The sequence below is a fragment of the Apteryx rowi genome, unplaced genomic scaffold (assembly GCF_003343035.1).
Source record: "Apteryx rowi isolate R43461 unplaced genomic scaffold, aptRow1 scaffold_251, whole genome shotgun sequence".
NCBI lineage: Eukaryota > Metazoa > Chordata > Aves > Apterygiformes > Apterygidae > Apteryx > Apteryx rowi.
This window is the reverse complement of record NW_020448875.1, coordinates 391,382-414,039: the sequence shown is the minus strand read 5'-3', so window position 1 is coordinate 414,039 and position 22,658 is coordinate 391,382. Positions and strand designations below refer to the sequence as shown.

The following is a 22,658-nucleotide window of genomic DNA, read 5'->3' as shown; positions in this document are numbered from 1 at the left end:
CGCTGTGTCCTTCCTGCTTCTCCTCCTCCTCTTTGTTTCTCAACCGYAGCACGAATTAATATTTGCTAACTATGGAGGTTGTGTTTTCCGTTGCTGAAGGGTCGCGAACGGCGAGGTAGCCTCCAGCAGAGCTCGAAGACCTCGGGAGGGACTGCTGTGGGGAAGGCGGAGGGAGGGACCGCGTGTCCCTGCATGCGACGCCTGCCTCTCCGCTGCGGGCGCCTCGGCAGGACCCGGGGAGCCACCCGGAGCACGTTGACGGCCGGAGAGGCAGGGACCGAAACACGAGCTCTGGTCTAAAGAGGAGCTAGCCAGACCGACAGTAAGGCATCGAGAGGCAGCAGGGGCGAACCCGCGAAGCCGAGGGGCTTTCGGTGAAGAGGTAGCAAGCCTTCTTTTACCGGTTTCGCTGAGAAAATTGCTGCGGGGAGCCGTGCAGACGGGGCAGCTGGGCCAGGAGCGGGTGGAGGCTCCAGAGCAGCAGAGCCACTTCCCGGGAAGTGCTTCCCGGGAGTGTCCTGCCTCTCTTGAAGCTCTAGAGGTCCAGTCTTCCCAGCTCTGCCCCCACCACACCTCCCTTTCCACTTGGGCACCCCTCGCTGCAAGCCTTCCTCGGTTTTGAACCCGCAAAGCAGTGGAGGAGCCAGAAGGAGAGCAGAAAGCTTGTAAACGCCTTGCACGCAGCAGCGAAGCCCTCTCTCCCCTCCCCCTGCGCGCGGGGCTGCTATTTAAAGTATGAAGCAAATGCTTTTAGAAAAGATTCCTAGGTTTGGACACCTTCCAATGTTAGTAATGTACAGTTGGCAGAACAAGCAGTTTGCGGCTGTGGCAGCAACCTGAAATTCATCTGCCAAGACAGCAATAAACGCAGCAGAGGAAGGGGCCAGACAGTTAATTTTTCAGCGTTCATCTGTCCCGCAAAAGTTTTGAGATTTAGAGTTGTGTGGTTTGAGGAGTGCTGCTTTCGGGCCCTCGGCCGCATGGGAGACAGTCCCTCGACGGGAAATGAGGAGAAAGGGCCGCTGAATCAAGGAGGGCAGTGAGGAACTTAGCAAAGGGAAAATAGCTCCAAACGTCCCCCTAAATAAGAGACTTGTCATGGGCTTGCTGCTTTAGTAGGGCCTGGACTGATTCTTGTGGACGTCCCACCCCTGGGGCTGGGGCTCTTTGGAGATGTAGGCGGAGATGGAGGACGATAGAGATTGCAGAGACGGTGCCGTTGGAGATTGGAGGATGATGGAGACAGAGTAGATGGAGATTGGAGAGACAGTGGAGATGCAGGACGACAAGGCTGAAGCCTAAACTCTTCATATATCTGCTCTTTGCCCCAGTGAGCTGGTCTGGCTGAGGGTCTGGTGGTCTCCAAGCTCTGACACTCCTACAAGACCCTCTGATGCTCGCTGGCAGTGGCTTTCCATGTTTCCYTCCTCATGGTCCCCTGTGTGGATATCGAACCCAAAATGATCCTCAACACATCTGTGTTGTGTGTTACACCAACCTCCCACCGTTTAAAATGTCTCAGTTTCCTTCGCTACAAGAAAACCCTTCATAATCTGTATTTGTTGGGAAAAGTAAGGCATCGGCTCATACAGGGAAGTCATACAGTGCGAGATATGGGGCCGGAGCGGTGCCGCTCCTGTCCCGAGGAGAGGCCAGGTTGACCTTGGTTGTGTTGCTCCATCCTGCAATGCTGGGTGGGGGCTCTCGCCGCCTCYGGAAGGGACCTTCCTTCTTCCCCAGGAGAAATTTTAATTCAGTGCCTCCGTTTTGTGAGGAGATGACCTTGGGCTTAGACAAGGGGTGGAGGCAAATGTGCAGAAGGGCRTGCAGAGGTCTGAAGGAGCCGGCGAGCCCAGGGCACAGGAGCCTGCTGCCGGCGGAGGGGCACCTCGTCTTTCCTGTAGGCCTGCCAACCTTGAGAGCGTCCTCTTTGCGATTAAGTCGCTACGTTTTTTCCCAAAAGCCCTCTACACTGATAGGGTGCTTAATTTCCTTCCAAAGCAGGAGTGGAAATGCAGCATCTTAATAGAATAAATCAAATAGTATTGAGCTTCTCATTACGCTGCCTGCAAACTCGAACAACCGCAGAGGGTTGCCCTTGAAACACCTCCTAATGCGCTACAAGTAACTCTACAAGCACGAGCCTTCGCGGGACCTCCTTCCCCCCGTCCTTCCTGTGTTTGCTCTTTGCCGCGTGCCTCCGGCTGCTCCTGCTGAGCTGCAGTATGTTGCTTTTCCGTGGAAATCGGAGCTGAGAGCTGCAAGCTACCTGGAAGCTGAGCTTCCATGGCGCRTCTCTCATCCCGGCCAGAACCCTCGGGGTGCTGGTTATTAGTTTCTGTCCCCGTCAGGTCCAAAAGCCCCAGTAGATTTTCTCTGGAGTTGCCAAAAGAAAGGATTTATTCCATGATTGCTGGGGTACGTGCAACTTCCATGTATCACAAAAGCCCCTGACTCGTCTGCGTGTCGGTTCGGTGAAAAGGCTTTTACGGCAACAGGGGAGTTACAAGAATGAGCCGTTCCCTTTCAGTGTGTGTTGGTAGTGCTGCTGGATTTATTTTTACAGGTACATAGAAAAAAAATCCAGATCCTTAGATAATGCAGTTTTGTTCTGTAACAATGTTACGGAGGATTGACCTGATTAGAGGACATTTTCAAAGGGCAGTAGATTAAGAATTAGCTTTCTTTTCTAAACATTACTGTGTTAACCTGCAAAGAAGATGACACCCAATTTTTAAAGTTAAATTTTGGGGGGAATGGAGGAACCTTTGTCTTCCTTTCAGATAAATGCATAATTTCTTCAAAGGTATCACCGGTGGCATGTCTGCGTGAACTGGGGTCTTGCTCAAACATGGGCTGCCTTGGGCACACTTGGGCTGCTCTGTCACCAGGGAACCTATCACTGCATCAACCCCAAATGAAGACAGCCCTTAATTTATGACCACCCCTGATTTGTACGTTAACCTACTTGAGGAAGTAATTTTCCTTTTGGGTAAATATAGGAGGTTAATTAAGTGTAGTCATGTAGTAGTGAAGTCATTATTGACTTTGGCTGCTCTGTTGCATATGATCATTGGGCTGTCAGTGGCTTTCCTTTAATTATGTTTCCCTGCTGTCTTGTCATATGTTTAGATTTGGCCCTGGAATTATTTTATTATAAACTTGTACAACTTCTAGTGCTGAGAAGTCCTGAGTCCTCGGTGGGACAGACAGAAGCCTCTTCTATACAAGTACTGAGTTTCTTCTTGGATTTGCGAATGCTATCACTCAATGACGTGAAAAAAGAGGACCAGAAAAGTCCTGGCTTTGTATTTAGCAGTGATCAGAAAGTGGTGAACTGGTGGCCTGGCAACAGGCTTTTCCCATGGCAGATGACAGCAAGGGGAGGTTTTGTGAGTTGGGGAGGAGGAGACCCTGTCCTCTGGGTCAAGAACCCCTTCTTGTCCTCGCGGTGATGCTGGCACTTGCCTGATGGGGTCCGTTATTAAAGAGCATAAAACTGCTCCCGTAAAACCACGAGGCAAGTAATCCTGTGCCCTTGCTGAGAGCAAGCACGTGGAGATGAGGACCCTTGGCTAACTTCAGCCCCGACAAACGTGAGGACCCAATGCAGAGCAGTCAAAGGCCTTCTGAGAGCTTCTTGCCCTGGGTCCAGGGTCATGTGTTATGCCTCGGTCTGTGATGCTTCGTGCACACAGCCCCGCAGGATACTGCGCGAGGTGGGCTCCCTTTCGGTGGCTTTGAGGAAGTGTCTGGCCCAAGTCCATGTTACTGAGTCTTTGAGTGGAGCTAAACATGAAGTGTATGGGGTTTTTCATCCTTTAAAATGAAGGACTGGAAGGGGCCTTTGGGGTCTTCTCCCTCGCTTGTGCTCACCTCTCCCCAGTTAGCTCCTGTCTGTTCTGCCAGGATAATTAAGTTAAAATCTTTATGCTTTTTTTTCTGTTTAGGATCCTGTTTTCCAGCCATCTGCATATCCTTCTTTCACCGATTCCATATGAATTCATGTTTCTGCATGATGCGGTTTTTAAGCAATATTTCCAGTTTCTGATTAAACTTGTCAGGTCCTTAGAGCAAAGGCAGTGCTGCCTCCCCATCTCTGCTAGAAGGGCCCTACGTGTGACCCCTTCTTTGCCTTTCTTATGGTTGTAACCCATGAGTAGCTCCCGGTCATCCGGTGGTGCCTGTGGTTAGAAGTTGAGTCTAACTTTCCGGGTTCCTGCTGCCTGGGTCTTTGTCCTTCCTTGTTAATTCCCACTGTTGGGTTCCCAGTTCTCAGCAGAACGTTTCTCTCTCTCGAATTGCATATTCTCGCATTTTCTATTTTGAACTCTGTTTCATTCCAGCTCTTCCCTCCCCCCATGTTGTAATCCCACCCTCATCCCCTGACTTTGCATCAGCAGTAAATTTGTTTTAAAACATTCCTAGTTTTTGTGTGAAGACCACTAATGAAATTGTTAACTTAGGTTAGATGCGTGTCTCGGGGACAAGTCTGGCATTTTACCTGCTTGCTGACGATCCCTGTGTCGGTTTGGAAGCATCTGCAGTCCGTTTCTCGGAGCTGGGCTGCAGTCAGGAGGGCGGCGTGGTGCGGGCTGGAAGGGGGCTCAGGAGGGCTTGGGTCCGAGCTCCTGCTCCCAGCGGGCTCAGCCGTGGCAGCGTGCCCGGCTCCTCAGAGCTTTGCCCGGTCGGGGCTTGGAAACCTTGAAGGACGGAGACTGCCCAGCCTCTCTGGGACAACTTGACTGTCCTCAAGGTTTTCCTCCCATCCCGTCTGAACTTCTCTTGCTTCAGCTCGCACCCGTTGGCTCTCGTCCCCCCACCGGAGCCCAGCTCCGTCTCTCGCCAGCCCCTTGCAGGTGCTGGGGGCTCCCAGAGCCGTCTCGTTGCTGAACTCGCTCCAGTTGTCTCGAATTGGGAGGCCCCAAACCGGACGCAGTATCTAGACGGAGTCGAGCGAGYGGTGAGTGGGAGATGGCGTCCCTCCGCCTCCTGGCTGGGCTCCTGCTGCACAGCCCAGGACGCTGTTGGCCGTCTTTGCTGCTAAGACACGCTGTCGATGTTGAGCTGTTTTAAAGCACTGGAATTACGCGGTGCTTGCGGGTCTCCTGAGTCCCTGTGAGCACATCGGAGAGAGCTGCTCGCTCGCGGCACTGTGAATCGGGAAACGCACTTGCTGCTGCGTTAACCCCGAACGGATGACGACTCCCAGTCTTTAGCTGGGGAAAAAAACTCTTGTCTTCCTTTAGTGAAACAGTTGCGTCAGGAGGACCCAACTCTCTACACACGTAACGAAGGCAGAACATAAAAACTGGCTCTACTGCCCAGGGCGGCCAGATGAACGGAGCGGGTTGAAGACAGAAACCGGTGGCCGGTCCACTGGGCGCAGGTTGCCATCAGGAGGGCCAGCGGTGGAGAGTGATCCCGGGAGGGCCGAACCCTAGGGACGTCCTGCTGCGCTCCCACGTCGCACCTCAGCTCCTTCCTCCATAGCCTCGGGGACCTGCCCTGGGTGGGTGTTGCTGTCTGTAGGGTATGGCGACTGGTCTTCTCCCTCACTTGCAAAGGGATTCAGATAAATTGAAGATACTCAAATCAGAGAATTTGAGTGCAACCTTTGGTAGTTTTATGAATCTCCTGGAGTCTTAGAAGTGAACCTGAAATGGCAGATCAGCTGGAGATGACAGGTCCAAGTGCAAAAGGAAATGTACCAAAGGATAAAAGGAGAACTTTGGATGTGAAGATTAAATGCAAAGTGATCCTGTATGCAGGAGAAACTAAGATTTGTGAGGCTGGGAGGAAGTATAAGGTGGCAGAAGCCAACGTCAGAAGATGGAAGTTATCAAAGCAAAAGCTTTTATGTCCTGACTCCACATGGAGATCCTTCAGTGGACCCAAGAGAGCGCACTTTCATGCAGCAGCAGAACAAGCTGTAGAATTTGTGCATTCTCAGAGAGGACACAGAAACCCCGTTACTCGGAAAAGCATTAAGCCAAAGGCTCGAGAAATAGCTTGAGCTCAAAGCATCCCAGAGCAGGGCTTCAAGGCCAGTGCCGGTCGGTGTGAACGAACGATGTGCTGCAACGGCTTTTGCTCACAGCGTGGGACTTGCTCCGCCGCTGTCCGCCTTCCCGCTCCAGCAGAAAGCGCGCTGCACCCCGGCGGTGCATGGCGAGGGGAGGAGAGGTGAGACACCAGCTCAGGCGGACATGCCATCCGGTGGTACCTTTGAAGAAATTACGTATTTATCCAAAAGGAAGATGAGGTTACCCCTTTGCCCCCCCAGATAACTTAACTTAAAAATGGGGGAAGAGGGGCATGCATTTGAAATTCGGTTTTGCATACCTCTCTGGTTTAATGCAATACTTGCAACAGGAACTAGGACAAGGATGGTCTTTGCTGGTTTTGTGTTGATTTCTGTTGTTTTCTCAAGCAACAGAGTTCTTACTCCAGGCTGAGACAGCTCAGTAACGTACCTGCACCATGAACAAAAGTTTAGGTCTAACGTTAACAAAGGTATAACATTTTGGGTTTTATCGAAGAACAAAAGCAAGCAGCTGAACGGCGTCTGAGGAGCAATGCAAGTGGAAATGTCTCCTGGATATGGAGTAAATTAAAACCGCTTTAAGGGGTTTACATTAATTAAAGGATTTTTAATTAATTAATTAAAACCACATTAAGGTTTGTGTCAAATCTAAAATTAGTTCATAATCTCTTCAGGCTACAACTGTCAGCCTGGTTCTGCAGTCTCTGCTGCAAATGCATCGATTTTATTGGAGTCATCCTGACTTTGTTTGCTTTAAGGGAGGTCACAACGGGGAGCTTTGCTTCTGTCTTCCGAGAGCTCTTCAGCAGGCGCCGGGTGGCTTTGCCCCGGGGTCGGCATGGCCCGCCTTGGTCAGCGTTGCTCTCGCGGCGCCTTCGTGGATGCTCAGGAGAAGAGCTCCGTCCTGGCCCCGAAGCCGGTGGCTGTATCAACCCTGCGTGTGGTCCCGAGCCATTCCTCCCTGGCCTCGCGCCGGGAGGAGCGGAGCAACGCACTCCCCTTCCTCCTGGCTCCAGGGCCAGTTCTGGACTGTACGTCCGCGGGCTACGCGGAAAGAAAGACAACAAAACCCTGGAGGCCGGGTTAGACGGCAGAGGCGAGGGGGAGTTCCTCCTGGGCTTCGGCCGGTGCCCTCTGCGAGCCCTGAAGTGGGAGGCTGATCCAAACTGCACGGAGAACAAACAGACCCAGCTCATCTCCAACTGTTTAATTCGTCCTTCCAGGAATTGTTTGTGGTTAATGAAGAGGCTCCCTCGGGTCCTCGGCGGTGCTGGGGGACATTGGTTGTGGTCCTCGCTCTCTCCACCCGTGGGGAGTCACTCCTGAGCTTCCCTCCTTGCATGCTGAGAAACTTGCTGCTTGTTTTCACTTGGACTGAATTTCCGGTGGGTTTGGTTGCCCTTGACGTTAGCCTGTTCTTCCTTCTGTTTGCTAATTGCTGCCCTTCCCGAACATATTTAGAAGTTGTGGCACTGGTTCTCTACCTTCACTGGACTAAAGTCCAACCAAACCAAGCTCTCTTTTGCTCTTTATGTCAGATAGTTAGCTTTTCCTTAAATCAACCTAGGAACTCTTTTCTGTACTTCTTCCAGTTTAAGTCCTTTTTTCTTGAGTTTATTGGCCCAGACTGTCACAATTCCTCAAATGAGATCTTACAAGCCCTTCTAGGTTGTTGCCAGCACCACCCCAGYCATTCTTTACTGTGGCCCAAGACTATTGTGGCTGACTGTTGTCATCACCTCTGTCACCTCTAGTTAAGGTGTCCCCAGATTCTAGCAAAAGCTCATCATCTTGGTTGCTGAGTGGATGACTTTGAAGTAGCAGAAGCTAGGTGAAACACAACAGCACATTTTGGCCATGCAGTCAGATGGTTTTTTCTACCATATGGTCCTCCTCCATGCGGAGAGGTCAGCCCACCCTTGAGCTGTGTGTGCGTATTTTCTCCCTGCGTGGCTGAGGAAGCTCCGCAGGTTCCCAAGGAACGCCACTAGGAAGCTCTCCTCCTCTTGATGAACCACATTTTTTCTGAAGAGTGAGTTTCGTGGAGTTTCTCAGAAGGCTGTGCTGGACCTTGGTGCTGTTTAGCACCTTCACTGATGTGAAGGTAGATACAAAATCACGGCCAGTCAAATCCGCAAAAATGGTTCAAGGGCTGGAGAAAATGTCCTGCAGCTTAGAAAGCTGAAGAGCTCTGTTGAGTATACCAAAAAAAAAACCAACAACAAAAAAAAGAAGGATGGTGGGGGCAGGCTGATGACACTGTATAAGCACTAACAAGAACAGAAAATACTGGCTACCAAAGAGGTTTTAAATCCAGCCTAACAAAGAATGACTCAAAGCTGAAGCCAGACAAAAACAAATTAGGAGTCGGGCCCAGATTTGTAATTCTGCAGGGGATTACTTTTGGCGCAAGCTGCCAAGGGAAGCGGTGAATTGTGCAGCTCTTTAGCCGGATTTTAGCCAGGCAGAAGTTAAGGGCTCATTGTGGTCTAACGGAGCGAAACTCTGCGGCCCGGCGCTATTCGGGAAGTTAGACAGGCTGATCTGAGGAGCTCTTCTGGCCTTCAACTCGGTAAATCTTAAACTGCGGAGATCCCGTTTCCTGCGTCCTCTGAGCGCTGAACACGTCGATTTGAATTCACGGCTCGGGCTGTGACTTTGCTTGGATAGGCAGGAGCGACGAGCAGAGGTGGTACCTAATTCCGCCTCGTAGGGTGCACGTGAAGACCCCCTCGGAGCCGAGCCCAGGAATTTCATGCCCTCCACATCTCTTCTCCTCGGTGCGTTTCGGTGGGAAACGCTGCAAGGGCTGAACGTCTGCCTCCGCCGCTGCAGCCCCGTYGGGAAGTCTCTCTCTCTAGATCCCCGGGAATCTGCTTTATATCAGGGATTGATTTCAGATATGCACTCCCCCAGGTCAGTGCTATAAAAATCGCTGCCTGCGCGGTGACACCGGGGAGCATCCTCTGTATATGTTTATTTTATAGAGCCCTGCCACCTACAAAGCATGTCAATAAAATTCTCATTCCTCTTCTGACAGTTTTAATCTAGCTGGCAGTTTAAATATAGCACAAGGGGAAGGGGAGGCTGCTAAGAATTGCACAGGCCTCTCCAAACATTGCCTTTATTCTAACAAGTGAACATTTGGTTATTATATCCGCAAGCTTTTAAGCATCTCACACTGTCAAGAACTAATAAATCCTTTAGCACCTAACTGCAAGAAAAGGATCTGATAGGACGTAACAGGCGTGTGGATCATGCAGAGAGTCATAAACCACCTGTAGAAATTACTCCTCCTCTTGCCTTCTGCTGTGCTGGATTAGCTCTCTCGCTCTCTTTTTCTTTTTTTTTTTTTTTGCTTGATTCTGTCTTATTTTTAAAAAGGGCGGAAAACGAGGAGGAAGAAATCCCCTTCCCTTAAAGTCCTTTCTCCTGGCCCACCTTACCCTTCCTGGAGAGGGACAAAACCCGTTTGCAGGTTCTTCTACCTTAGGCAACGGCAAGGGCATGCTCGCCCTGGGATGGTGCTCTGAGTTTGGGACCCCGGGTGAGGATGAGGAGGAAGGCCGGGCTGTCCCCGGGGCCAACCGGTACGGCTAGCACCCGTCCGCTTGGCACATGGCCAGCAAGAGGTGCCTTCATCTCACCTCTTCTGGCTGTCCGCGTGGAAACTCATCATCCAGGCTTCCCGGGGGTGCGGCGGGGAGGGAGGCATTTCCATAGGGAAGTGCTTCCCACCCGCCGTCAGAGGGGCTGAATGAATCTCTGTGAGCAGCGCCGGAGCGTAGGTACCTCCAGGCAGCCCGGTTTCATCCTGGTGCATTTTGCGGCACTAAAAGACGAGCCAGAACCTTGGAGAAAGGAGCCGGCAGCCTGGAGCCTGGCCAAGGCACGGACACCGTTGGAAGGTTTTAGATGATGTTTGTTGCTCCTCTTTCTGCCCTTGCTGTTTGGGAAGTCAGCTTCCCTCCTGCATCCCAGGACACGTGTTCCTTAATTAATTGAACTGCCAGTCTCAACTAACTACCTTTTAAATCATTAAGTCCACGCTACAGTGAGCGGTGTTGAATGCTGGAATGGGGGACTTGGTTCCCACGGTGGCCGGTTTGCCCTGGGTTTTGTGCCACTGGGAGAGGAGAGGAGCGGAGCGGAGCGGAGCGGAGCGGAGCTTGCCCAACGTGCACCACCCCAATCTCGTTAGTCTCTGCGGCATTTCCTGGGTATTTGCAGCAAAATGAAGGTTCGCTATTGAGACGAGTGGGCTGTTAGTCCTTCGTCCCCTGGGCACTCGCCTGCTGCGGGATCAGAAACCTGAGAGCTGTGAAGATCCGGGGGGTTTTGGAGGTCATGGTTTGCCTAGTGGTTGCACTCAAAGATTTAAAGTTCATTTTAGAGATGAGGGCCTCTGTGCAGATCTACCAAAAAAGCAGGGTCCACTTGTGTGACTTAGCTCATGTTCTCCAGGTCACCCCCAGCCCCTCGGGGCTATCTCGTGGCCTGGAGCTGCAAGTTGCACCCGTTGACTACGTAGACGCGTGCACGTTAGGGCTGCCCTTTTGGGCAGCCGCGCCGCGCTGGAGCAAGCCTGCTCTTATCTCTGCCAAGACCCCCTTTTGCGCGGGGGAGAAGCGAGTCGATCCCCCTTAATAGCTGCGGATTGCCAGCTTTCCATTTGCAGCTGAAGAGAGACAGATGGGAGGCGCGAGAAAGTCGCTTTCGGAGGGGAGGCGCCGCTTTGTGAGCCGGCTGGGAAGCGTCGGCTCCCCCCGCGCGCAGCTCGGGTTTTGCATTGTCTGCACGCTTTGGCAGGCGTTGCTCTGCCCGCGCAGTTAACGTATTTGACGTGCCTGTGCGACTTGAACATAAAGCCGATCTAACAGTTGACACGAGCGAATTTTTAATAGTAAGTTCTCATGGACTCCAGCGCGTACAGTGCGCAGGGCTTCAAGATGCCGCGTACCGGTGGAATAGCTGAGAAAAGACAGTTGGTCTAATTCTTTGCAGAATTAATTAAATCGGATCATTAAAACCATGCTGTAATGTATTTTATGCCTGCAGGAGGAGAATAAAGCCTATGCCAGGGTTGAATTAAAGTTGTGTGTGGGAGCGACATGTATCCTTTTCTCATCTTTGCAGATTTGGCCATGCCGAGTTGACACAGTTTTTGAATGAATTAAATTCTTCAGATTGAGATAAAAGTTTTTTCTTCCTTTATTCCTTCCCACAGTAAGATGGAGATGTTCTACCTGCTTGATCTCAGAGCTGACTATAAAAAAGTCTCAGCTCCTTATTCCTGTTCTGCTGTCAGCGTTCAGCGCTCATTAATTTTGCATTCAGTCAGCACCGTATAATTTTTCCTGACATTGTTCAGACAACCAGCCTTTTTTTACTTAAGACGTCTATACACCGTTAGTGTTTAACTCTAAAAGGCGTGAAGACAGAAAGAAATTCCTTCTCCTTCAGTTTTAACGGCAGCGTGCTTTCCTCTGCTGTCTGCGCCATTTAGACAAGGCTTTTACCAGAAGTAGGAAACCAGACTTTTCCATATAAAGCTAGCCAAAGGAAGCGACGTTGGTGGGTCGGAGCAGAGGCTGATGCCTCGGGTCCTAAGCTGTAGTCCTGGTGCTGTCCTGCACTGATGGTGTGAATATGTGGTGCTTTGGGGCATGGACAGACGGGCCTTTGTGGGTGTATCTGGGGTCCTGGGGGAGACAACCAGCTGGCCTGCAGCTGGGGCGGGTGACCTGCCGTGATGTGCGAACGTAGCGCCCGTCAAAGTTAGCGCTGGTGACTTTGTGCTGGAAAGGACTCGGAGCGTTCATGCGGGGTGTTACGGCATCTCCGCTGAGAGGCTGGTAATGAACTTTTTAATCTGCTCCAGCAGGATCTGCAAAAGCATGGCTGGTTACGCATCAGGTTTGCAGCTGTAAAATTGCAGCGTTAATGGTGATTTATGTCTCCGGCTTGCTAAAGGGAAGCAACTGTCCATCCTCCCTGAGCTCCTCGGATGGAAGGACGTCATAGATTGCCACTTACTCAAGCTCATAGCAGTTGTTTAGGGGGAATGCAATGCTCGAATATGTTCTTTGCAGTTTACAGAAAGGGTCAAATGTGTTAAACAAGTCTCTCTTGACTCATTTGCATGGTATAGTCCTAAGGAACTTTGTTGGGCCTGTTAATGTGTAGATCCACAACAAGAATAATGGAATTCTTGCACATAAGATTCTTATTCTCTCCATGGAGAGGGAGGGGAGATACCAGCTGAAGGAGCAACCAAAACTAGGGACTTGTCCATGGCCCCATGGAAGGTACCTGGCAAAGGCTGGAGTGAACCTGCATCTCCTGCAGTCCAGCGCGGAGGCTCCTCGCCCAGTGCCGAGAAGAGCCACGTTTAGCCTCCGTCTCCCCAGCCAGCCTCTCCGTTGCTTTGCAGGTCTGCTGACCCATTTCAGCCAAACCTGTGAGATAAAAATCTCAGAGACAAATTGAATTTCCGCATTTCTTGAAAACATGGCTGTATGGGTGGGTGGAGGAGGAAGTCCATTCTGTCACTGGGGATTTTGTGTTTACTAATGACTGCTTCTTAAAGAATTAATGACTATTTGGTCACCATATGTTGTGTTTGCCAGCAGACGTGTGGCCGGTTAGTACATGCAGAAGTCCATGGAGGAAGTCTTCAGGGGTGAAAAGGGAAACTGCGTTACGGTGATGGGCAGAGAACAGGAGCCAAAGGATATAGTATGGAAGGCGACCAGACTTTGTTAGCTCTGCTTTTTATGGATTAGTTCCTTTTTAAAATTAACTTTTCTGCAGAAATGCAGGAAGGTGCAAGTTCTTGATGAAGATAGCCTAAAATTATGGATATGGCCATGTTTGAATTCTAAGCTCACGTTTGTAGGACCATTTCTACCCAGGCAGACATGTGCTGAGCAGGGTGATTTCCAGGGGCCTGTGACAAGCAGGTTGTGTCATGGGCTGATCTGATAACCCCATGGGAGAAGGGATCCTCCTACAGATTGAGAAGAGTGACTCCTGAAAACAGTAACTACTCGAAAACAAGAAGTCCTTGCTGGACTGCCACACCCTGTTTCACTGAGAAGCTGTTAAGAGATATAAATGCTGTTGTCAATATAGAAAATTGGGTGGTGTTGCCTGAGGTGGTTTCCATATGGGGTCACCAGATGGAAGACCTACTCCAAAGCCAGGTTGTTACCAGCCCGAAATGACCGTTTTCAAGGGTTGGCTTGTCAGCGTGCTGGAGGCCGCTCTAGCCCTCATGCTGGTAGGAGTTACCGTCTCTAGCTGCTGTCACCTCCGCGTGGTGGATTGCACTGAAGCGTGGTGGGATGTTGTCCTGGTTTTGAAATATTAGTTTTGAAGGGCTTTTTGGGAAAGCGGAAGGGGAAAAAAATCAAGCTGAGTCTGTTAATACAGACACTGGTCTATTGTGTCTTTAGCTCGTACGGTTTAAAAGGTACCTTGAAATCACTATTTTAACCTTGATGTATACCCGGTATCCCACCTGGAAATCTATGTTGATGGATGAATACAGGTTTGCATGTTCTAGTCCGTTAGGATTTCGTGTTTCCAGCCGCAGTGCTTTCTGCTGTGATTAGTCCGTGGCTTTCAGTGAGACTTTCCACGACAGTGTGTACCGTGTTCGTCGCCGTGGGTCTGTAAGAACGGGCGCTCGGTTTGCAAGCCACAGTCGGCGGTGGAAATAGCTGCTAGACCACTGGACTTCTGCTGTTGTCCGCAGCTCAGCAGCACCGCTTGATCCTGTAGTTCCCAGGCAGGGTACGAAGGAAGGAGCTCAGGTGCGACGTGGGAGCGCAGCAGGAYGTCCCCGGGGTCTGGCCCTCCCGGGATCGCTCTCCACCGTTGGCTCTCCTGCGCTCAGTAGACCAGCCACCGGCTTCTGTCCTCAATTTGCTCCATCCGTCTGGCCGCCCTGGGGGACTAGAGTCAGCTTTTTTACTCCCAGTGGCCTTACGGTTGGGTGGGTGGAGAGGTGCGTCCTCCTGACATAGACCTTCACATGCGCGTTGGTAGAGGAATAAGGGTTGCCGAAGGGCCGCTCGGGCCTGTGTCGGGGAGAATATTCTCCGGTAACATCTAGAAACGCTCGGAGCTGAAGCGAGTGCTGTGTTGCCGGCCCTGGAGACACGCGGARGTTTTCTTTCAGTGCCAGCACCGGAGTTAGGTGATGCAGTGAAATTTTGGCTCTCACTGTAAAAGAGAGAAAGAGCAAAACTGATTGTCCCTGCTCGTTGTGGAGGAAGGCTAGCGGATGAAAACACCTAAAATAAAATGAAATAARTCCTACAGTCCATCTTAGAATAGGCATTTAAAAAGGAGCAGGTGACTCACCTTCTAAAAGTGCCTTTTTTCTCTGCTTTGACAGGGAGGGGAGGGTGAGGTGCCGAGCTCAGGTGGAGACGTCTCCATCACAGATGTCTAATGTTCAGTGAGATGAATCTGCCCCGCGATGTCTCGGGGCTGGAGTCTGGCACCGCGGCCCGCTGTTCGTGGGCACCCCGTGGCTTGACACTGATAGACTGTCTCRATGGGTGGTGTAAACCGGGCTAGCGCCGCGCTCTGGAGCGGCCGCGTTGATTTATGAAAGCCAGGATCTGGTCTTCTCTTTCTCGCGCTGCTATTTGCAAGCTCTGTGTCTCACAGATTGCATTTTTCCACAGGTTTTTTTTTTTTTTTTTTTTTTTGAATTCATAGATCAGATAGTTTCCTTCCTCCTGCCGGGATAAAAAGTTATACAACCTAAGAGCTGCTGATTTCCTCACTCTTTTTTATGGGAATCTGGTGCTCGTGGAAGCGAAGACGTGAGGACGGCGGGCTGGGTTTTCTGCATCTGTCTCCTTGGGAATATGCTGACTTTACAGAGGTGGGTGTTGGGCGCAGCTCTGCCTGCCGAGCTCGAACGCTCATCGACAGCGTCTCCAGGGAGGTCGCTGCCGTGGGCGGCGCAGGCGTGCCCCGTACGCTGCCGAGGACGGTCCTCCCCGGAGGTTTGCTCCCCGCAGGTCGGGTCAGTGGGAGGGTTTCATCGCACCGGCTTCTGCCAGTGATACAAATATGGACACAGCTGATATAAAGAACACCATCTACTAGCTTGTAAAGCTTCATAAATTAACAGGTTCGTTAAAGCTGTTAGCGTAGCCCGTTGCAAATGACTTCCCGAACCGAATTCTTTAGCATGATGCTTCACGCRATGCTCTTGTCCCAACGCCTTGGTTTCATGGAGAACCCAGGCCACCGCCCAGGCAGTGCCAAGCACGGCGCAGCCCCGTCCTTCTTCTCCCGGCAGAGCTGACTAATCATTCCCGGCTCATTAATGACTAGCACGCGGGGAGGAGAGAGCTTGGATATCCACTGGACTCGAGAGGAGTCTGGACCTGAGCGCTCGGAGGGTGAGCTGAAGCCCTCGGGTCTCTGCAGGTGGCTGGGCAACCACCACCATCAGCAGGGAGCGAAGCCTGGACCTTCYGGGCTCTTCCCCTTGCTTGGAAGGTAGCACCGGATAAGCCTTCCTGGCTGGGCACCGGTTAAAATAAAAAAAGAGGTTCCCTTTCTGCTGAGAGGTGCACGCAGCGCGCTCCGAGAGCCGCCTGCCGAGCGGCCTCTTTCCACGGCGGCTTTTCCCCGTTGGGTTTGCCGGCCCGATGCGTCCCGCCGTAGGCGCTACTTAACGGCCCAGCTCTCTGCCGCGCTCGTGAGCCCTGGGTGCGCCGAGCCTCTTCCATCTGATTTTAATTAACTAAAAATCAAAGCTCTTTCGTTTGGGAAATTGCGAATGCGAAGAGCTCGGCGAGGCCGCGGAATTCACAAGCAGCTCGTCTCCCGTAGAAATGTCTGTTCAAACGGCCGTCGGCAGCGGTCTAGGGATCTGGGCTAAGGTCGATGCACRATGAAATACATTAAAAACTTTTGCCCTGGGAAAATGCAAACAATCATCCTGATTTTGGGGGGGGAACAGTTATTTGTTAATAAGCTGCAAAATTTCACCACGCTCTAATTTTAGCCAAAGAACGGAATCAGCTCGTGTTACCCCGTTTCGGAAGCACCGCTGCAGCAGGCGTTTTCCTGCACAAGCCCCGAGCCTGTCGTGCCCCGGAGCGAGGTGGGGGGTGATTCCCATCCGGGAAAATCACCGGCAGCTGTACGCAGCCCCCGGCTGTGCGTGGGAAAGAGCCAGGCGCCCCAGCAGCCGTAATCACTGACCTGATTTTCCGGCGTGCCGAGGACCCCGCGGCTCCTGTAGGCTTTGGAGGCACCTGTAAATCCCGCCGGGTGTCGGGAAATCAGGGCACYGTTTTAGGCATGCGTTTAAAATAGCTCGTCTGTCTTTGTGCCGCGAGAAAAACCTGTTTTAATCACGTTTAGGGCAATTGCGTTATGATCAGGGCCACTGCAGTGCCTGACCGTCATCRCGTGGTCGGGATTTGGGAGAGCGGGGGCTGCTGGAGCCCCCCAGCTCCCTCCCGGCTGGGGTGTTTTGGGCTGGATCTGCCGGAGCAGTGCGAGTCCCGAAACGCGACGATGAGCCCGGGGGCTGCGGCTTCGCTCCGTGTTCGTCCCCCGCATCCGGACAGCATTGGCGCAGCGGAGCGGAAGAGCGAGAGCACCGGGTTAGCTGCTTCGGAGACCGTTCGCGGAGCGGCTCCGACGTTTCCGCTTGAAGAGGGGGCAGCTGAGGCCRGCTGAGGGCTGAGGCCGGTGCGAGGTTGCTTCCCGGCTCCGCCGCGGGAATCCCGCCGGTCCCTCGTCCCGTACCGGCGCGGCCCGCACGTTCCAGAGCAAATATGCTGAACCGCGTATGCAATTTCCTTTTCAAAATGTTGATGTTGGATTTCTCTAGGCTGCTGCTCGGGACGGGTTTTTCCTTCCTGCTAGCGGCCGACTGATTTAATAAGCGCCTATATTTTGCTGCGATTAAAAACAACATTATCTCTTTCTTCAAGCTTTTTCCCCTCCGCTGGGTGGAGGGATTAAAGGAAAACGCAAAAGTCACTCGGACGCAYGCCGTCCCTCGCCTCGGCGCGCCGGGAAAGGTGGAGTTCGGCAGTCGGTATTTTGTTTGGTCTCGGTGACGTTTCCAGCGGTGAGAGCCCGCTCCTTTTGGCTGAACCGTGCCTTTTCCTTTGCTCCAGAGAAAGCGGCCGACGACGAAGTGCAGAAGTCGGACATCTCGTCCAGCAGCCAGGGGGTGATCGAGAAGGAGTCGCTGGGACCACTGCTTCTGGAGGTAGGTGCTCGGCCGCCGCCGGCCTCCTGCGCCCGACGGGCCACGCGYGGCAGGGCGGCAGTTTGCAGTTTGCTTTCGTGAGCCCGTTCTCGTGCTAGCCCGGTCCCGGGTAAACTCGCTTTAGTCCTGCGCTCGAGCAAGGTATTTAGAAGGTGAATCTAAACCCAGCTGGATGGAGCACGGGAAACCAAGCGGAGCTGCGCAGCATCCGCGCTGAAATACTACGGTTGCCCCAACCTTAAGGACTCGCTGCCCTTAAAGGTTGGGGGACGGGCGGCCCGCGGCGCCCCGGGACGGGCGCGGAAATGCGGGGCTGCGCTGAGCCGAAAAGGGGCTCGCGCAGCCTCGGATCCCGAAACGTCCAGCTGTGGCGTCGGGCGGAGGCAGTGCCTTCCCGGCGGGACCTGGCTTTATTTAAAGTGGCTTATAAAATTACAGGTTCCGCGACCAAAAGAGCACAGGATAATAATCCGTTCCATGTAATTACCTATAATAGCCTAATTGCCGACATAACGCAGTCCCTAGATTCACCCTGTGATTTCTGCTCCAAGCCCAGTAAATAACCGGGAGGCGAAACGTAGCGTGTTTCTTGAGAAGGAGATACAGGCCACAGTCCGGGATGCCTGGTGGTGAAGACGCTCCTCGGATTCCTTGGTGACCGTTCGCTGCGTTATCCAGATCCGATCTGGATCCCGAAGGAGGAACCGGGGCGAGAGACCCCCTCCAGCAGCCCGGCGCTGCCTCGGTGCACGGGAACCTCCGCAGGAAGCGGCTGCGCTGCTCGAGACACCGATGGCCGCGCGGTCGGCTGGCGTGCCTCCCTCCGGAGCATCCGGAGAAGCTGTCGCGTCTTTCCGACCCTCCCGCGTTTCCCTGGGGATTGAAGCGTGACTGCGGCGACTTCGGCAGCGTGTCGCAGCAGATGCACCCGACTCATCCCCGAGGTTGTCTCAGTGGCTGCCCTGGCGGGGTGAAAGCTTTGCTAGCCCGTTCCCAGGCACTGTGTTTCCTAGGGATGTGCCAAAAAACCGGCAGCCCGGCTGAAGAGCTCCTCCGTCCGAAGGGCGCCGAGYGGCGGGAGCGGGGAGCTCGGCGGAGCCGGYGGAAGCTGGGAGGAGCGGCATCAGGCAGGAGCCGCGCGCGCGAAGAGGAGCTCTGCRGGATTATCCRGGGAAAACRGTGGCTGAGGTTGGAAGGGACCTGCGGAGATCTCCCAGTCCGAGCCCAGACTCGCTCGAGCCTTGCTAAGCCTGGCTTTGCGCGACTGTGCCGCAGCGAAAGGGACACCGCGCCAAACGGGCGAGCTGAACGGCACCGAAAACTCTGGGGTCGTTACAGAGCGAAGGAAACGAGTTCGATCAGCCAGTTCAGGGCTCAGAATCACCCTCCGTGCTTGAGCGGGGTGTTAGCGGGAGCCCGCTGGCGCGGAGGCTGCGGTGTCTTTGCCGGGAGGGTCGGTTGCGAGAAGCGATTTGCGCTTTCGTCGGGCCCCGGGGCTGGAGACGTCGCTGCGACGACCTGCCGCCTGCTCCGGGCCGGCCGAGGCGGGTTGGAGAAACGCCCGTCCCGTCCTCGCCGCGGCGCCTGCCGCCGTTTTTTTCCCTCCTGACCTTCCGTCTTGGTCGCGGCTTCCGTAAACAGYGCTGAGAAAGTAATTGAAGCGTTTTAAACCGCAGAGGAGCGCTTAGCGCGGAGCGACGTCGCTGCTGGCCTAGCAGCGGGGCGTTTGACCCCCGGCAGCTCCGAGCGTTGTGCGCGCAGAGCCGCCCTTGCAAATTCCCCCTATTCCTGCAARGCTTCACCTTGGGCACCCCCTTCCCTATTCCCCCATCCCTCCCAAAAACGAGCCGCAGGTGAGGATTGCTAAGAGCAGGGAGGGGTGATGTGCCACCGCTGGGACRCAGGTGGTCGAGCCTGGCTGGGTGCTGCTGGCTGGGTGCTGCAAGGGTTTGCACCCGGGTACCACGAGGGGTTGCCACCTGGGTGCCAAAAGGGTTTGCACCCCGGCACAAGGGTTTGCACCCAGGCACTGCGAGGGTTTGCACCCAAGAGAAGGGTTTGCACCCAGGCACTGCGAGGGTTTGCACCCAAGTGCAAGGGTTTGCACCTGGGCACTGCGAGGATTTGCACCCAAATGCAAGGGTTTGCACCCAGACACCGCGAGGGTTTGCACCCAAATGCAAGGGTTTGCACCCAGGCACCACGAGAATTTGCACCCGGGCACCGCGGGGGTTTGCAGCCGGGCGCAAGGCGTGAGAGACGCCACCTCATCCCCTTCCCTCGGCCCGCGGGGTTTCCCGTGTGCCGCCCTCTGGCTGCTTTTCCTCGCTGAGATACCCGAACGTCCCGGGGGGGGCTTTGCCGGCAGGGGACACGGCGGAGGTAGGGGGCAGCCAGAGGGAAGCGGCGCCGTGGGGGCCTGCCTCCGTTTGGGGCCCGAGGCCGAGGCTCGTCGTCTTGGCAACGGGCAGCAGCTGTGAACGCGGCGAAATGCAGCCCAGGTGCCAGAACCGTTTTGACAAAGGAGTTCGCTTTTTCCCCCCCTTTTTTTTTCCAAACGCTTCCCGTTTCTCACGTTTAATGCCGCTCTGCAGCAAAAGCCGATCTTTAGAAGCCGCGTGGTTTCGCTGCCGGTGCTTCCCGCGTTCCCCGGGCCTCGGGCGAGCTCGCCCCAGTGGTGCCGGCTGGACCCCGGTTCTGCACGTGTCTGGAAACGGATGGAAAACGCTATCGCAGGGACTGGGGAGGGGGGAGCTAAGCCAAAAACAAGGTGATATAAGCCAAAAAAAAAGGCAAATTGTGCCGGATGGCATCGGCTGTCTGTATTAGCGACCGCCAGACCCCGCCGGTGACGAGAGGCCTCCTGGCCCCGGCGCGGCACCACCACCAGACACGCGGCAGAAGGTGCGAGCGGAGCGGAGCTGGAGCCGAGCCTCGGAGGGGGCGTGCGAGGTGGCCCCGGGGTGGCCCGTCCCCTCCCCGGCAGGGACCCGCCGCCCTCACCGCTCTGTCCCCCTTGCAGGCGCTGGACGGCTTCTTCTTCGTGGTGAACCGCGAGGGGCGCATCGTCTTCGTCTCCGAGAACGTGACCGGCTACCTGGGCTACAACCAGGAGGAGCTCATGAACACCAGCGTCTACAGCATCCTGCACGTGGGCGATCACGCCGAGTTCGTCAAGAACCTGCTGCCCAAGTCCCTAGGTAAGAAAGCCCCTGTGCCCTGGCTCTCTCCTCCCTTCGTTCGYGTAAGATGGTTTTGTTCCGGCTGTGGCTTTGAGTTGGCCTAAGGTGGCGAGAGTTAAACTCCTGGTGGCTTGGCTCTGGGAGGTGCTGAGCGTTTTCAGGTATCACAGGAGGGTTTGTGGTCCCGCGTGCGTTGGTATGGGTACGGCGTCCTGCGAGCAGCAGATGGGAGTCGGGAACCTGTTGCTYGCCGGATTTATTGACCGGCGAGTGCTGTCGAAAACGCTGTTACGTCCTCAGTGAAGTTAACCTTATAATGACGGGCATTTTTGCATGGTTTGCTGCATATGGAAGTACACAACGCGGATAATGATCCATAAAYCTTTGCCCAGTTAATACATCCTGTAAGGAGAAGTCGGCTGGACAGCTGGAGCAGACAAGCTTCTTCCCCAGGTAGGTTGACTGCAAAGTCAGGGTCGTCTTAAATGACGGCCGTCTTCCTCCTGGGGTGACAGCAGGACCGTGGGAGCCCCTTGGGTGACACTGAGCATGAGCAGTGGCCCTGCCAGCAGAAGACACTAACCAGTGTGACCAGAAGACACTTCCAGCAGTGAGGCTGGAGTTATAACATGGTGGAGGCATGAGTGTGGCAGTGGAAGTCATCAAAGTCCAAGCTCTTATTCCTTGACTCGACGTGGAGATCCTTGGGTGGACCTGAAAGAGGACACTTGCATGCAGTAGAAAAACGAGTTCATGTAGAAGAACGAGTTGCAGAATACAAGGATGTCTTGAGCCTCAGCCCCTAAATTTGCAGACACTCATCGCGTCGAGCCTTTAGAGACTCTGGCTTGGTCTTATCCCTATGGTTACCCAGTTTAAGGTTGTGAACGGCTGTTTTTTTCCTTGCGCTTGGATGTTATGAGTCCCTCAGCTCTTCTGGTAGGTCAGTTTATATGAAAGCTTCATCATCTGCTGACGGCAACATCACTTGGGGTGAATACAGATGTCCCTGAAGAGATTTTATAGAGGGTCAGAACAATCTGCCTTTCAACTGCTGCGCAGGAGTTTATGGAGAAGACGGGGTTATGTGCAAAAATTCTGCAGGCCTCACCAAAATACCCCGTGGTTTAAATTCCAGATTTTTGCAATTCCAGAGCAGCTAAATAAACTCTGCAGAGTGTTTTGTTGCTGCTGTTTTTTTCCATCACTACTGAGGTGCGAGCTCAAATGCCTGGTCCAAAAGCAGAGTGAATTTTTACAGCCGAGTTACCCTCCTAAAGCGGCGGTTGGTAATAGAAACGTCGACCTGCCTGCAACTATGTGATGGGGAGATGTGGAACGTGGTTAAACCGCTCCCGAGAAAAAACAGAGGAAGGTTTTCGCCGCTGCATGACGTTCCGCCACGAAATTTCCCCCGCGAAACCCGTTGCCGGCTGTGGGGAGCGCAATCGGCGGTCGCTTTGACGGACAGCGGGAGGCCTCGCTGCTCTGCGGCCAACGGCAGAGACTTTCCTTTCCGTCGGCCGCGTAAATAAGAAGCAGCGACACGGTTTGGCGGCCCCAGCGGGATGCGCGGTGATGGATGCAGGTGCCGGCGCCGGTCTCCAGCGACCGTCCTCGGAGCTGCTCTGCAGCTGCGCACCCTGAAGGCGCCGGGAACGGGCCAGCTCGTGCTGGTGATTTATCAGCTCCTCCAGCTGTGGAGAGGGCAAGGCGCTGACTTGGCTAGAGCTGCATCGCTCTGTGCCTCSGTTTACCCATCTGCCTGGGGAACGAAATAATCTGGGGGGCCCGGAGCGGAGCGCAAAGCCGAGGGGCTGGCGGTGCGTAGCGAGGGCCAGAGAGACCAGCCCGAGCGGTCATGGCCTGTAACCCTCCTTCTTACCCTCCTTTCTCCCTCCGGCGCAGTGAACGGAGTCCCTTGGCCTCAAGAAGCGACGAGGCGCAACAGCCATACGTTCAGCTGCAGGATGCTGATCCGGCCGCCGGACGAGCCRGGCGCGGAGAACCAGGAGGCTCGCCAGCGGTACGAGGTGATGCAGTGCTTCACCGTCTCGCAGCCCAAGTCCTTCAAGGAGGAAGGAGAAGGTAGGGCGGGCGGGYGCTGCTGTCCCACCCTGCTAGCGCGCGGCGCGAGAGCCCCGCCGGCTCGCTGCCGTCCGCGCGC

At 54.0% G+C, this 22,658-nt stretch overlaps 1 protein-coding gene across 7 annotated transcripts in view; it reads left to right on the top strand.

Annotated features, from left to right (window-relative positions):
- NCOA1 (nuclear receptor coactivator 1) overlaps positions 1-22,658 on the top strand; it is a 151,388-nt gene that overhangs the window by 106,988 nt on the left and 21,742 nt on the right. For all 7 annotated transcript variants that reach the window (XM_026066980.1, XM_026066985.1, XM_026066981.1 and 4 more), the window contains 3 exons: positions 17,215-17,309; positions 20,332-20,509; positions 22,400-22,579. In XM_026066980.1, the coding sequence (XP_025922765.1) occupies positions 17,215-17,309; positions 20,332-20,509; positions 22,400-22,579 (453 nt within the window). The remainder of the gene's footprint in view (positions 1-17,214; positions 17,310-20,331; positions 20,510-22,399; positions 22,580-22,658) is intronic.